The 15165-nt window shown below is 45.6% G+C and overlaps 2 protein-coding genes across 24 annotated transcripts in view; one reads left to right on the top strand and one right to left on the bottom strand.

The window, feature by feature from the left end:
* Positions 1-8210, top strand: part of MLH1 (mutL homolog 1) — a 45099-nt gene extending 36889 nt beyond the window's left edge. For 3 of the 4 annotated variants that reach the window (XM_010982038.3, XM_031469908.2, XM_064496744.1), the window contains 6 exons: positions 411-519; positions 2456-2519; positions 5387-5551; positions 6122-6214; positions 6488-6601; positions 7888-8210. In XM_010982038.3, coding sequence (XP_010980340.2) covers positions 411-519; positions 2456-2519; positions 5387-5551; positions 6122-6214; positions 6488-6601; positions 7888-8055 — 713 coding nt within the window. In that variant the 3' untranslated portion in view covers positions 8056-8210. Of the gene's footprint in view, positions 1-410; positions 520-2455; positions 2520-3260; positions 3451-5386; positions 5552-6121; positions 6215-6487; positions 6602-7887 lie in introns of those variants that run through there. The other variant, XM_031469907.2, reaches the window with a different exon arrangement.
* Positions 8211-10312: 2102 nt separating this feature from the next.
* The window catches only part of LRRFIP2 (LRR binding FLII interacting protein 2), a 99548-nt gene continuing 94695 nt past the window's right edge, over positions 10313-15165 (bottom strand). For all 20 annotated transcript variants that reach the window (XM_031469930.2, XM_031469910.2, XM_031469916.2 and 17 more), the window contains 4 exons: positions 14181-14301; positions 11732-11811; positions 11023-11127; positions 10313-10575 (listed from right to left, as the gene is read on the bottom strand). In XM_031469930.2, coding sequence (XP_031325790.1) covers positions 10465-10575; positions 11023-11127; positions 11732-11811; positions 14181-14301 — 417 coding nt within the window. In that variant the 3' untranslated portion in view covers positions 10313-10464. The remainder of the gene's footprint in view (positions 10576-11022; positions 11128-11731; positions 11812-14180; positions 14302-15165) is intronic.

Raw genomic sequence — 15165 nt, 5'->3', positions numbered from 1 at the left:
CAGCGTGAACTCTGGCTGCCAGTGGTCTCCTATCACAGTCACCATTTCACACCATCCCTAGGCTTTTGTTTTTCGCTTTCTACACCTCAGAGTCCGCAGAAACTGAAGTTCATGATTCCTGTGGTTCCTCTGGTGTCTTTAGATACAGCTGGCTTCAGAGCTCTCGTTACTTCTCTGGCTTCCTGCTTTGTCTTGGATTGCAGTCTTTGAGTGTTCCTTAATCTTCTGGTAGTTCCAGGTTGCATTTGAAAGATGAGTTCTGACTTACTCCTCATTTGTGTTTGTTTTCAGCAAGAGGCTCAGTTTGGGCATCTTGGCTTGTCTGTCCCCTCTAGTCACAGCGCTTGGTGCTCTGGGTGGCGGAGAGGCGTGGGTGGGATGCCGTTACTGACCCGTGCCTTGTTTTCCAGCTCTCCGGGAGATGCTGCGTGACCACTCCTTTGTGGGCTGTGTGAATCCTCAGTGGGCCTTGGCACAACATCAGACCAAGTTATACCTTCTCAACACCACGAGACTTAGGTAAATCAGCGCGTACGTGGAAAAGGCAGGGCTCTTAGGGAGCGGTCCTGGAGGCACAGGCGGGAAAAGTGGGGAGAGCAAGATGATGTAGTTGGAAAGGGCCCTGGCTTTGGAGTCACACAGATGTGGTTTCACATCTGGGCTCAACCATTTCCCATTGATGTAACCGTGGACAAGTTACTTTCCTAACTTGCTTCTCAGATTTTCTCATCTGTAAATTTGGGGTATTACGACTTAACTTGCAGGATTTTGTAAAGATAAAATGACATGAGACGCCTAGGATTTGGTAGGTGCCCGGAGCTCAGTAAATGTTGGCTGCTGTGAACCGGGTGTGGAGGACTTGGTGCTGGTGGAGAATTCTAGCATCTGCGGGGTACAGCAGGGGGCTGGTGGGGGTGCAGGAGGAAGGAGACCTGATGCCTCCTTTCTGCCTGGCTTTGGGGATGTAGTGGAGGCCTGTTCCAGCCGCCAGAGAGCCAGCGGGGTTGATGAGCGCACAAAGGGTGAGCCCCGCAGTGCTGTTTGCCCAGCACTTAACCAGCACTTAGCCGGCGATGTCTCCACTGACTGTTTCCAGGGACCTTGGTGGATGGCTCCTGTCGAGTATAGAACCTACATTATGCATTTTTGAATCAGTAGTATGGATGAGAGGGTGCTGCCACCCGGCGTCCAGTGGACATTGTCACTTGTCCATCGTGGGACTGTTTCCCACTAAGCCTTGCTGTGGCCTCACAGTGCTGCTTGGCCCTGTGAGTGGGGCAGCCTCCGTACATTGCTTAGAGTTGGCACACGGGATTAAAAACCCATTTCAACCCCCTAACCTGGAACCTGGCCCACTCCAGAAACTTAGTGCCAGCACACCTACCTGCAGGATGTTCGGGACTCCTTCCTCCTAGGCTTAAAAACCGTTTTGGTGCAGCTCTGCTCAGGGGCATCGTCTTTGCCTTGAGAACCTGGGGGCTTGCACAGTGAGCTGACGTCTACTGATTTGTTGGGGAATTTTGCTCCCCTTTTTTCTCTCCCAGTGCGTCTAAGAGCATGATTTCCAAGGTGCCACATCGCAGTTGTTCAGGTCCTTTATTTCACAGGTACAAATCCAAGCCAGTCCCAGAATCTCAGCTCCCGATACAGTGTGAACAGTTTCCCAAGGAGACGGTGAACCAGGTTGAGAGTGCAGTCTCTAGACTGAATTCCTGCCCTTCCCACTTTCCTGACTCTGCCCCGGGACGCGGCAGTCACTGCGTGGGTGTCTCAGTGTCCCTGCTGTAACGCACCCAGAGCTGACGCTTTCTCTCCTTTGATAAGGAAAAGAAGGCTTTAAACAGGACCACTGTGGTTCAGATCACTTTCACAGCCACTGAGTATCACTTCGATTCTGAGTTTTTGTAAGTAGTTCAGTGTATTGTATACTTCGCAGCTGCTTTTGGAACGTTGCCAGCCAGTGCATAAACCGTACACCAGAGTCGTCTCATTCTGCCTTATGTTCACTTCTCGTTACATAGGCATCTCCCTCCCCTCCCTGTGAGTCCCATGTTTTTTAAATGGCGAGTTGTAGAAGAAGTGATTTATGGGATTCTTTTCAAGTGAGGAAAAGCTAAGCAAGCAAAAACTTAACCTTATCACTACTGGGTGTCAAAACCTTTCACAGCACCAGGGGGTGGGGACAGAGCATGGGTGGTGACAAGCCAGATGTAGTCCTAGTGCTCTGACCTGAGGCGGAGACCAGCCACCATAGCCCCGGCCGGGGCCCCCGCTGGAGGCCCGGCTCCTGGTGGAACAGGAAGTCCCGGTGGATGGTTAGAAAGGCCCCAAATGAGGCAGAACATCTCTGTCCCTTCCACGTGTCAGGTTCTCTCTCCCGTCTTGTCCCTCCTGCTTGGCTCTCAAGCATGGATTACTTAGCTCTTCCTTAACGTCACTTCGTTTTTATTTTCAGTGAAGAACTGTTCTACCAGATTCTCATTTATGATTTTGCCAATTTTGGTGTTCTGAGGTTCTCGGTAAGTTTATTTCCTGCTTCTCATTTCTGAAATTTCAACAGCTGGTCATTTCTGAAAATAATAGCTCTACCTTGATATCTTATTTGTGGTGTATTACATTTTTCTGTATGATTTGCCCATGGAGGTATCTTTATAATCCGGTTTTATACAAAGCAGAACAGTCATTTGGTAGCCAACTTAAATGTTTATTATTATTATAGAAATTGATACATATCTACTTAAGAAAACTGGGAAAGAGATAAAAATAGAAATAAACATTCTCTAGAGCCCATGACCCAAACACAACCCCAGCTAACAATTTTAATCCATTTCTTTCAAGACTCTGTCATTGCCCAATTTTAATTCAGAGTTAAAACCCTACTGCTTACCTATGTAGTTTCAGATCTTTTTATGTTTGAAATAGTCTACAGAAAGCCTTCTGGAATTTTTATTGGGACTATGTTGAATCTGTAGATCAATTTGGGGAGAAAATCTTTTATTACATTTATCACTCAATATATCAGTTTTTTTGATGCTATTGTAAATGGCATTTTTTTAAAAATTGCCAATTGTTGCTAGTATATATAAATAGAAGTGTTTTGGTACATTAATCTTGTATCTTGCAACCTTGTTAAACTCATTTATTGATTCTATCAAATTTTCTGCATAGATGATCATAGAATCCGTGACTAAAGACATTTTTATTCTTTCCCGTCCACTCTGAATGCCTCTTCCTTTCTCTTGCTTGATTGCACTGGCAAGGACCTTAGTACAAGGTTGAGCAGAAGTGGTGAGGATAGAAATCCTTCTCTTATTCCTGATCTCAGGGGGAAAGTGTTCAGTCTTTGACCATGAAGTACACTTTCTGCCGTAGGTAGGTAGGGTTTTGTCTGTGAACCTTATGAGATTGAGGAGGTTCCCTTCGATTCCTTGTGTGTTTGGAGTTTTTATTCAGGAATGGATGCTGAATTTTTTCAGGTGGTTTTTCTGCATCTGTTCAGATAATTGTATGGTTTTCCTTTTTTTGTTAATATAGTGAATTACATTGATTGATTTTCATATATTAAACCAGTCTTACATTCCTGCAATGAACTCTGCTTGTACATGGCATATTGTGCTTTTTATGTATTATTGGAATTGATTTGCCAAAATTTTGTTTCCAACTCTTCCATCTATATTCATGAATGATACTGGTTTGTAGGTTTCTTGTCTTTGTCTGGCTTTGGTATCAGGGTAATGCTGGCCTCAGAGAATGAGTTGGGAAATACTTCCTCCTTTTCTGTCTTCCAAAAAAGTTAGTGTAGAATTGTTTATTCCTTAAATGTTTGGTAGAATTCACCAGTGAAGCCATCCAGGCCTGGAGTGTCCCTCTTGGGAATATTTTTGACTAAAATTCAATTTCTTTCATAGATATAAGAGCTGTTGATGTTAACTGTTTCTTCTTGAGTGAGCCTTAGTATTGGGTTTCTTTCAAGGAATTTGTCCATTTAGGTTTGAAGTCTATTGGCATAAAATTGTTCATAATTTTTATTACTATTTTGATGTCTGTCGCTCTGTGGTGATGTAGTCTCTCTCATTCCTAATACTGGTAATGGATGTCTTTTCCTTTTAACTCGATCATTCTGGCTGAAGGTTTGTGAATCTGATCTCAACTGACTTCAGGTTTCATTGATTTTTCTCTGTTGCTTTCTGATTTCCATTTCATTGATATCTGCTCTGATCTTTCCTTTCTTCTACTTATTTTAGGTTTAATTTGTTCTTCTGTTTGAGAAGCTGAGGTCCCTGCTCTGAGACCTTCCCTAGGGGGGGTGTTGCGTGCTCACCATCTCCCCAGGTGCTCCTTTGCCAGCTTCCTGCGCGTTTTGATGAGTTGTTTTCATTTTCATTCAGTTCAAAATAATTTCCCTTTTGATTTCTTCTTCGACCCTCACATTTTTTACAAGTATATTACTTAGTTTCTAATTACTTGAGGATTTTCCAGAGATCTGTTAATTGACTTCTAATTTAATTCCATTTTTGTCAGAGAACATATTTGAATCCTTTTATACTTATCGAGACTGGCTTGTTTTATGGCCCAGAATATGATCTGTGTTAGTAAATGTTCCATGTGCACTTGAAAAGAATTTGTATTCTGGTCTTGTTGGGTAGAATGTTCTGTAATGGCAGGTATATCAGGTTAATAGTGAGGCTCAAGTCTTCTGTACCCTGATTTTCTGTCTACTTGTTCCATCAATTACCGGGGAAGGGGGCTTTGAAGCCTCCAAATGTAATTGTGTCTACTTCTCTTTCACGTTCTGTTTTATCCTTTTATATTTTAAAGCTCTGTTATTGAGTGCATAAACAGAATTGTTAGGTCTTTTTGTTCATTGACTCCTGTTATTATGAAAAAATAAGAACAGCATACTGTGGGTTTACAACATTTAGAAGTAAAATGTGTGACTACAGTAACAATGTCAGAAAGAGAAATGGAATGGAAGGCAATGTAGGCCATTTTTCACAATAGATTTCAATCTTCCTCATCAGATGGCTTACCTGAAATGTTATTCGCTTTACCCATAACTAAAGCAAGAGGGAGGGGAGCGTAAGGCAGTAGAAAGAAATGAACGATCTGCCTAATGATTTTTGTAGAAATAGGAAAGCTGCACAAAAGCAAAGGGCCTCCTCACTACCTCACTCTTCCCACCTGTTCCGTGGACTTTTGTCTGCCACATCTTCTCTGTTCAACTGGCCTTCTTTTGTGGAATTTCAGGTGTTTTCTTTGGGGGCTGGGGGATGAGTGTTAAATTTGTGGCTTCTCCCCTGCTGTTGTGATGATGGTTTTGTGGGGAATCAGGCTTCGTTCGGATGCCCTGGTCTGCTCGCTGCTGAATGTCCTTGCTCCTTCCCAGGAGCCAGCATCGCTCTTTGACCTCGCCATGCTCGCCTTAGACAGTCCCGAGAGCGGCTGGACAGAGGAAGATGGTCCCAAAGAAGGACTTGCCGAATACATTGTTGAGTTTCTGAAGAAGAAGGCCGAGATGCTTGCGGACTACTTCTCTCTGGAGATTGATGAAGTGTGTGAGCTATTTTATGTCTCCATTGTATTCTTCAAATCAGAGTCAAGTTCTGTAGTTGGTCCAAGATGAGGGTGAGATGGCTGGGGCCCCTCTCAGAAGCAGCGTGTGCCTAGGTGACATTTTCTTCACTCCTCGTCTGCATTTCTAGGCCCACACTGCTCTGTCATCCACTGGTGCCCATTCCTGTTACCAGAGTGCAGGACCCCACCTGAGGGAGAGCGGAACCCCCGATCCCCGCAGGCCATAGTGAATGAGGTTCTGCCTTGCCACTTGCTCCCCCTGTGTCTTCCTCTTATCCTGAGCTCTCTGGGGCTCGCCTTATGTGTTCTTTGGTTGGTGAGCAGATGCAAAGAAAAGGTGGTTCTGCTGCACATCAGGACAGAAAGCTCTTTTGAAGTGCTCAGCTCTCCTGCCCCCAGTGCCCAGCCTAGTGAAGCACCTGGTCTCCTGGAATGGCAGGTGTGAGGACCAGAGCTGGCGGAAGCACCAGGGAAGTGGAACTTGTTCAAACTAAACAGTAACAGCATTATTTCTTGTCCCTTTGTCCTGGCCTTTTTCCACAAGCAGGAAGGGAACCTGATTGGATTACCCCTTCTGATCGACAACTATGTGCCCCCTTTGGAGGGTCTGCCTATCTTCGTTCTCCGACTGGCCACCGAGGTGAGTAATGAAGCCAGTATGTGAGTGTGTGCTGGAGGGAGAGGGCACGCGGCCCCACCTTCACCTGGAATCACAAAGATGAAAAGGGTAAAACAGCCCAAGGCCCGTCTCCTCCTCCTCTGCCTCCTCCCCCAGCCGTATTCAGCAGTTCCAATTTATAGCTAAAATGCCTAAAAAGTCACATTGACTTTTTAAGTCTTTGATCTCCATTTAGAAATGAAGTGTGTTTAAAGCACATACCTACATTGATGTATTATATTCTCTTTGGACCAGGTGAATTGGGATGAAGAAAAGGAATGTTTTGAAAGCCTCAGTAAAGAATGTGCTCTGTTTTACTCCATCCGGAAGCAGTACGTATCCGAGGAGTCGACCCTCTCGAGCCAGCAGGTACCACAGTGATGCAGGTTGGCGCCCCTGGGCTGGGAGGGGCTCTCACACAACCTCAGATGATGAAACCTGCCCCTTTCTAAGGTCCTAGGGTTTCACTGCACGTGAGGTTTAAACACGGTGCTCAGCTCTTATTCATGAGTTTTATTTCCTTCTGAAATAATACCAGAAGGTGCCACTGCAGTGAGAAATGGGAGGCTGAGTTGGATTTTCCAGGGCTAGTGGGCCCAGATCTCCCATTGTTAGCCCGGACGCGTGTAGCCACCGCCTTCAGGGTCTGGGTCAGCCTCCCCAGTCCCTCCCAGCTCGTGCCTACTCCACATCTGACCACTGCATTGTCAGGAAAGCAGGGCTGGACTTAGGTCAGATCCCCAGCTCTTCTTACGGAAACTCAGCCTAACACAAAAGAGCCTTGGTTCCTTGGGTTCCGTGAGGTTTTCCATCACCAAGTATTTCGGAGGGTCTGGTTGGGTGGGGGAAGGGGCCTGAAATACTTCAGAGACGGTGCAGGTTCTGTGAGTCCCGTGACTTCTTTGGTTTCCCAGTGCATATAAAAGTTAGGTTTAGGTATACTGCATAGTCTGTTAAGTGCGCAGTAACATTATCTCTAAAAACACAATGCAGACCTTAATTAGAAAACAATGCTGTTAGAAAAGCGGCACCAATAGACTTGCTCGACGCAGGGTTGCCACAACCCCCCATCTCACTGTGGTGGAGGCGGCAGGAGGGCACACTTTCCGGACAGTGCTGAGAGGATCTCATCGGATTGGAAACATTTACTTCAAGGGAAGGAAGGATGGATGAGAACGTATTTCCTCGTACATGAGGCAGCTAAGGCTTAGGTGTGGGACAGGGAGGGTGGAGCACAGTCGTCATGTTTATTTTCATTTCTTACCTGTGGAGCTTTTTGGAAAGTAGAGCCACATTAAGACCCCAAAGTTAGTAGTCATTTAGGAAGGTACTTCCTGCGTCCGCCATGCCAAACCGCATTGTCAGGACCAGACATCGTGCTCAACCCTGCCTCAGTAAACACGCCAAGTGGAAACAGCTTTCACAGGGGAAAGGGCCACAAACTCGTGGGGGATTCTTTCCCACCACCTCATCTCCTGTGTGCAGGCCTGTAGGATCCCTGAGGTTGGCCTAGAAAGGATACTTCACAAGCATCAGGTCACACAGCCCACTGTAAACCACCGAGCCTTTCTAGGCCCAGTGCACATCACGCAGGAAACTGGTGTAGACGGTGATGTGAACGGTGAGGCCCATGACACCTAACTTGTCTCTTCCAGAGCGAAGTGCCTGGCTCCACTCCAAACCCCTGGAAGTGGACTGTGGAGCACGTTGTCTATAAAGCCTTCCGCTCACACCTTCTGCCTCCGAAACATTTCACAGAGGATGGAAATATCTTGCAGCTTGCTAACCTGCCCGATCTATACAAAGTCTTCGAGAGGTGTTAAATACGGTCACGAACGGACTCTGGGATGGGTGGTCCCTCCTTTGTGTCCTGACGTTCGTAGGGCTTAAGGTAGAAGACTCACGTCTGCCTTGTAACTAGTAGCACTCCTTCACGCATGGTGCATTGACTGTAAATAAATTGTCAGATGTGTCCTAACGTGATTCTTACTTAATTTCATTACTCTTGAAATTTTCCTAGATCTGTTTTCACCCAGTGTATACCTCACTATGTTGAAGAATCCCAAAAGGAGTTTGAAAGCCCCCTGGACATCCGCTAAGAATTCTAAAAAGGCCTTGAAGATTGGACAGATTGTGCTTTGATTTGATTCTTTCCATGTCCCGGTGAAATTCTAGCAATAGGTGATACTGTGTTGGGTCAAGTGCCTTTTAAAACAGATCTTGAACCTGTAAGAGGGTCTGATGACACTGACTATGGAAAAAGCTGAATTGACAGTTATTAATACCTTCAATAACCAAAGCTAAGTGATTTATTCTTAATGAAAAAAAACTTGAGAGAAGAAACTAGTCCTTTTGCAATCTATAACTAGCATGAATTTTAGACTAGCCCACGTTGCTAATGGCTGTCAATACTGCCAGCTTAAGATAAATGAATTTCTAGGTATTCTTGTTTAAAGGATGTTGTAAAAATATAAGCTTAAACTATCAGTGCCATTGAAATAAGCTGCCTTAATATCAGCCTGTATTAATAGAAATGTGTGGTCAGCACAGCCTATAGTTCTGAGGTAAAATCCAGGTCACACGGCTCAATGAAGAAAGTTCTGTGGACTGTCTTACAAGAAGTGGAACCAGTCCATTTGGAAAAGATCGGGACAGCAAAACAGACATTTTTTTTGTGTCAGAAAAGGGGCAAGATCGGGTTCTAACACTTAGAACTTCCCAAAAGCAGACGGGCCTCTCAGAGGTAAGATTCCACTAGCCTGGGAGGGGCACAGGTGAGTGACCGTGAGTCGGGAGGGAGAGGGGGTTCCGAGGCCTCACGAGCTGGACCAGACGCGGTCGTCCCAGCGGGGGGAGTGCTAGGATAAATCTGCGTTTAGAACCTGCCTCCCCACCACCCACTCCCACCCAGCACCTATTATTACTAGAAGGAAAATTTATAGGAAATCATCTCAGTTCAGGAGATTGGTTTCCATATTTTAAAAACAAAGGGCTAATTACTCTAAAGAAGGGAGTAATTATTAGAGATTTTATTCATATTTAAGTTAACTTTATTACCTAGTTTCAAGTCTAATTTTATCTTATCTTATGTGGCCTTGATTCATTAGCCTTTTCCCCAGTACTTTTTTTTTGTAAACACATTGAAGATATAATAATCATTTCCATAAAACCACCTTGACTCTGAGAGCAAAAGAGAATCACAAATACTGCAAAATGGATACTCAGTGATAAACTCCTCTTTAACCGGCACCTTTCAAGATGAAATTAAAATTCTTAAAAAATTCTACATTCCAGATTATTTTTCCTTAAGATTATTTTGTCTGGAGAGAAAAGACGAGGGGAGAGCTAGGGTGGGCATGATTGCTGCGATCTGTTTTAAAGGCTCCTCTGACAAAATGAATGTATCGGTAGCCAATTGTAGTCAGCAAAAGGGTGTGTTTAATAGACTCTTCAGGACCACTGCCCCCTGCCTGCCCTGCCCTCCCCCACCCTCGGGCTGGTCTGAGGTTTCATCCCACAAATAAGCAGCAGACGAAATACTTTACAAGGTACAGCACAGTTGATGTGAAGACTAAGAAGCCTGCTCTTACTTGAAGAGTAACAGGCCTGGGACTTCCCTGCCCCATGCAGTCAAGCAGGTTTTATATACACTCCCCCCCTATCTTTTTCTAACATTTTCTTATATAAATTTAAATATTTTACAAAAAAAGGCTTTTTCCTCCAAACATAGAAATTTGAGTGAAACATATACTCCCCACTTGTGCACTTGTTTCTTCTCTAAAATATAAATGTCATCTGATATCAAGGCTAAATGTCTTTTGACCACTGGAGATCGCTGAAGTCTGAACTGCACCATGGAGAAGGCACTTGTGTTTTCTGAGGTCTCCAGGAAGTATCTCAGTGAGCACAGAGTCGCTGGCCTCCAGAACCCGTGCCAAAGCCTCCGAGTGCCCAGTCGCTGAGGCAGCTGGGGAAAATGGTGAGTAAATGTGATTCTAAAATTAGGGAAATAATAAAAACAGCATGGACCAGTTCTTAACCTAGAATCAAACTACGGACAGAATCCAAAGTGTTCATTCATGAAGATTCAAACCTGTTTCATTCTCTCATAAATTATAAAATACAAAGGTGGCTATTTTAACAACAGAGCTCAAACAGTACTGGAAGGGGTCTGAGTCAGTGGACAAAAGGGCAGTCCCTCTGGGCAGGGGCCTCACGGAAGGGTGGCCTTCCTACTGCTGGGCCAGTAGTGCTGTCCTGTTGGCCTTCATCTTCTCCAGCCGCTTGGCCAGGTGGCTGTTGGTCATCTCCATCTCCTCAATCTTGTCCAGTGCCGTTCGTAACTGCAGACAGGAAGAGCTCGGTCACCTCAAGGGGCCAGAAATGAACATGGTGCTACTTTATTTTCCACCTTCTGGGAAACGGAGCACTGCCGGCCGTGACAGCATTGCTCCCCATCCCACCGGCTCCTTTTTCAGTCAGGAGAGGTGGTACCCAACGGTGCAGAGTGTTAATCACAGAAAGGACATACAGAAGCTAGAGAAGTAGACCCGATCTAAAACGAAAGTAACAACTGTCCTTTTTTCTTATTATCTACTTGGCCAAAACATAGAAGTAAATGGCAGTCACCATGCAAGTCAAATACCAACACAGAAAAGCAAGTAAGCAACTCCGCTGCTACTGCACCAAGACCGGACCCAGGATGAAATCCCTTACGCAGCAAAGAATTTATTTCCAAAGGATTTTTTCTGTTTAGGAATGTATTCTGTGAAGCATAATAAAGTAAGTACCTCTCGTTGTAGCTTCCTCTTTTCTGCTTTCAGTTCATCCTCAACTTTCTCCGCATTCTCAGCAGCAGTTTTATATCTCAGCACCTGCCCCTCCAGGCGGTTAATCTGTAAACACGAGAACACAGGCCCCTGAGGTTGGGTGCTAGGAGCTACCACTTTTTTTGCAGCCAAGATGGAAATACGATGTCATTACTGATTCAAAGTAATCTCACACTAACAAGTCCCTCCTCGGTGAGTCATAGGTCCTCTCAGAACCCAAGTGCTATTTATAAATCAAGATCTGTCCCCAGAGAGGATGACAGCTGTAGACTCATTACAGGGCCAATTTCCCATGTTAAGTTTTACGAGGACCACAGTGTTTAAGTGCCAAAGGAACATTGCAGGAGACTCTCCAAATGTTGGGCTGTTTTTAGACTGTTTGAAATGTATAATAAGGGATTTTGCTACAGACTACGATACTCTCAAACTCTCCTGAAATAGCCACAGGAAAGAATGTTAATAGCTCCCGTTTCATTCTTACAGAAAGAGGTGAAGGGCCTTGCCGGGTCTCTGCTGGCCTCTGCACGTCACTGTAGAGCTTTCACTGAGCTTCAGTGGCAGAAGCGGCCCAGAGAGACGCACGCACTCGGGTGAGCCCCTCAGATGCAGGAAGCAGGTGTGATGTGAAGGGGCTTTAAGTCACTTGGTACCATAGGAAAGAAGGACTTACACTTTGCTCCAAGGTGGTTATATCTTGTTCTGCTTTTGAAAGCTTAAACTTGTATTCACTAATTTGTCTGTTGGCATCTCCTAGAACAAAAGAGAATAATGACTCGCGTCGCAGGAGTGAACGTGTGACCCGTGAGGCGGTGTCGCCTCCTGCAGCACAGGAGAGGACGGTGCAGCCCACGGCCCAGGTTCTGGAAGGTGTAAACTACGAGAAGCGCCAGCACTTGCGTTGAACAGCATTTTAGAAGAAAATTCTCTTCACCCCATGATGTGTGTAGGTAATAGCTTTTGGCAGGGAGCCCTGTCGGCGCAGCGGGGCCCCTGCCAACCTCACTGGCAGCCCTATGGCCCAGGGAGCCTCCGCGCCCACAGACTGGACTCCCCGCTTCCCTACCCCGCCGGGTACCCTCCCTCCTCACGCGCATCCTGCTCTTCCACACCCCAAGCCCCGTTTCCCCACCTCTGATCTAAGTCTCAGCCAGCCTTTAATGGTCCTACACCATGTCCACCTCCTTCATGACTGTTATCCGCGCTCTCTTCTGTGACATTCATCCATGCTTCCTTACATGATTATACAGTTAAGTGAGGAGAGGGGCCCGTCTCAGCTGCTTGAATCTACCTGTTTCTAGCCAAGTGCTTTGCACATAATGTACGCTTAATATTTACTGAAATAAGTGCTTTTCAGTAACTTGTTGCAGTCACTTATGACAGGTAGAGGATAAATCATTAGCTGTGTCTCTGACCTAAGACGCAAACCATTTAAAATGAGAAGTTTAGAAATGCTGGGGGTAAAATACTCCCTCCAGCAATCCAAATTTTAACAACAATCACTCGGAAATGACAGGACAGGAATCATAATAAGACCTGCAGGAGACAAACCAAATCTACCCTACTAACTTACGAACTTGTCTACTTTTCCATATAACCAAGGTTACAACTACCTTTAATGCAAGAGGTTTTTCTAATTGGATACTTACTGTCACCTAAAAGTCGGGGGCTTATAAATCCTTCACCCTAGAAGCCACCTCTGGCAGCGAAAGAGAACAACTCCCGTTTCTGGGCTCTGAAACTGAAGCTTCAGGATCTTGTTTTTAAATTGTTAACCTCAGCAACTTATTATCAGAATGCACTGCTTCCTTCTCTATCAAAGCATTCATTTTTCCTGTTTTCAGAACTAGGAGTCCTTGGTCTCACCCCTTTATTCCATGCATGTTTTGAGATTCTATCCCAGAACACCCTGCTTATAGCCCAGGCGACTGTCCAGAGTGGAGCCTCCAGGTTCTGTCCTGGCCTCGGTGCCACCTGCTTCGTTGACCAAGCCAGGCCCAGCCCTGCCTTGAGCACTTGGTTCTCCAGCTCCACCCTGGGCAGTCTCCCTGCCTTCCACGCCCGCCTGCTCCAGGAGATTTCTCTCATCACTGCTCACCCATTCCCCTCAATCTGCCTTGGTGTGAATTTGCTGCTCTAGGACAGACCTTTCCCAATCTGTGCCCTGCCCTCTTTCTCCGACTGTTTCAGTCACCCAGCTCTTGTCATGCTCCTCTCTTCCTCTTCCCTCCATGCCAAATGGTATTTCTAGAACGAAACATTTATCAGGAAGTACCACCAGGGTCCTAAGTGATAGCTAGTAGAGGAAATGATACTAACCTCAACAGTTAGTAAGTTAGTTTTAATAAGCCTTGATCCAAAAGTCAGTGTGTCCAAACTCAGAATATTTAGATGAAAATGCCATGGAAGAACCAATATTTTGAAATAAGTTATCAGAAAAGCCATTATTCAAATTGGAAAAATAAAAGTCTCTCTTCTATGAATTATACATTATCTCACTGCATACAAATGGCTGTTAAAATCTCCTTACTGTGGAAATTACTGTGAGTACAGTAGGCATTTTACAATAATATGGGGTCAAAAGTAGAAAGGGAGAAAAACCAATAATTTAGGTAAACTGAATAGGCTTACTTTGTGGCCTTGCTTTAAATTCCATCTAATAAAGATTAATTTGGGTTAACAAGAATACTTCTGGGAAAATTCTGAAACTACTCAACATTAGTATTAGTTAGATAATTAGATATATTTGGAACTAAGATAAATTCCATGTAACTGGGAAGGGGGCTTAAGGACAGGAGGCTAAAGATGTCACAGATATGTGGGGAAGGACAGCGTCATGATGTCACTATTTGCAAAATGTTCCTGGAACTCACTTTGCCCAGGACGAGGAAGAGCACTAGCCGTCAGTCCGCTCGCCACCCCCCAGATCACACGGGCCGGCAGAAGCCTTCAGTTCCCTTACTGACCGGGACAACTCTTCTGGTCTGGCCGAGGGCTACCCGACCTTTGTACCATAGCTCCTCTTGAGAAAGGTGAGCTACAAGGCTCTAGCGGCCTGCTGGCAGCCCACCCCCGCACACGGCCCACACGCCGCTTCGCCGCGGCCCGGGCCCAGCACCTACTCTGCATTTCGATGAGCTGCAGGTCCGAGCCGTTCTGCAGTCCCGCCAGCTCGCCTGCTGGGCCGTCACTCCTGGAGCACTTCTGCCGCTCTTCCTCCAACTGCAGCTTCAGTTTTCTAATCTGAAGTGGAAGTAAAGGCTCAGCAGTGAGATCCTGTCTCTCAAACGATGCCTGGCCCACTGGCCGCATCTTAGAAAAGGCAGACCACCATCAGCCCCACATCAGTCGCTCAGAGCAATTTTCTGGAGGGCCTGCTGTAGAGACACACTGCTCAGATGCTGGAGATAAGCTATGAGCAAATTATCAAAAGAAGCGAGCTCCAGGACCAGGTGTCCCAATAAAAACAGCCATCTTTTATTATTTGGCTAGGTTTGTGGAAAAGCACATCTTTGGGGTATTTTTTGTTGTTATTTTTTATTAAAAATGGAAAATTCCATGGGCAGTAGATGTTTCTTGTTTTAGAGTTAGGTTAAATATACAGAAATAACTGGAAATACATGTTTCAGTTTAGCTACATAATCTACCTTATTTTACCCAAAATAAAAGACATTCATAGCAGCTTATTCACACTGGCCCCAAACTAGAAACAGTCGAAACATCCATCAACAGAAGGAGAAACAAACTGGTGCGCGGATACGGTGGCATCACTACTCGTACGTGCGGCTACGCGGCTGACTCTCAAAGATCATGCCGCACGAAAGAACCAGACAAGAGCGCGTGCTCTGTAATTCTAACTGTATAAAACTCCAGAAAATGCGAACTGAAGTGACAAGTGGCAGACTGGCGGTTGCCTGCAGAGGGGGAGAGAGGTGGAAGAAGAAGGAAAGTTGACGAAGGGACACAAACTTTGTGGAGTTGTGGGTTTTTCACCATCTTGACTGGGGTGCTGGCTTCACAGATACGGCCATGGGTTCACCTGCCCCCCCGTGCAATTCCTTTGTCGCAGTCCTAACTCCCAGTACCTCGGAGTGCGAGCCGGCGTGG

This window comes from Camelus dromedarius, chromosome 17 (assembly GCF_036321535.1).
Source record: "Camelus dromedarius isolate mCamDro1 chromosome 17, mCamDro1.pat, whole genome shotgun sequence".
In the NCBI taxonomy this organism is placed as follows: domain Eukaryota; kingdom Metazoa; phylum Chordata; class Mammalia; order Artiodactyla; family Camelidae; genus Camelus; species Camelus dromedarius.
This window is presented reverse-complemented; position numbering and strand designations above follow the sequence as displayed.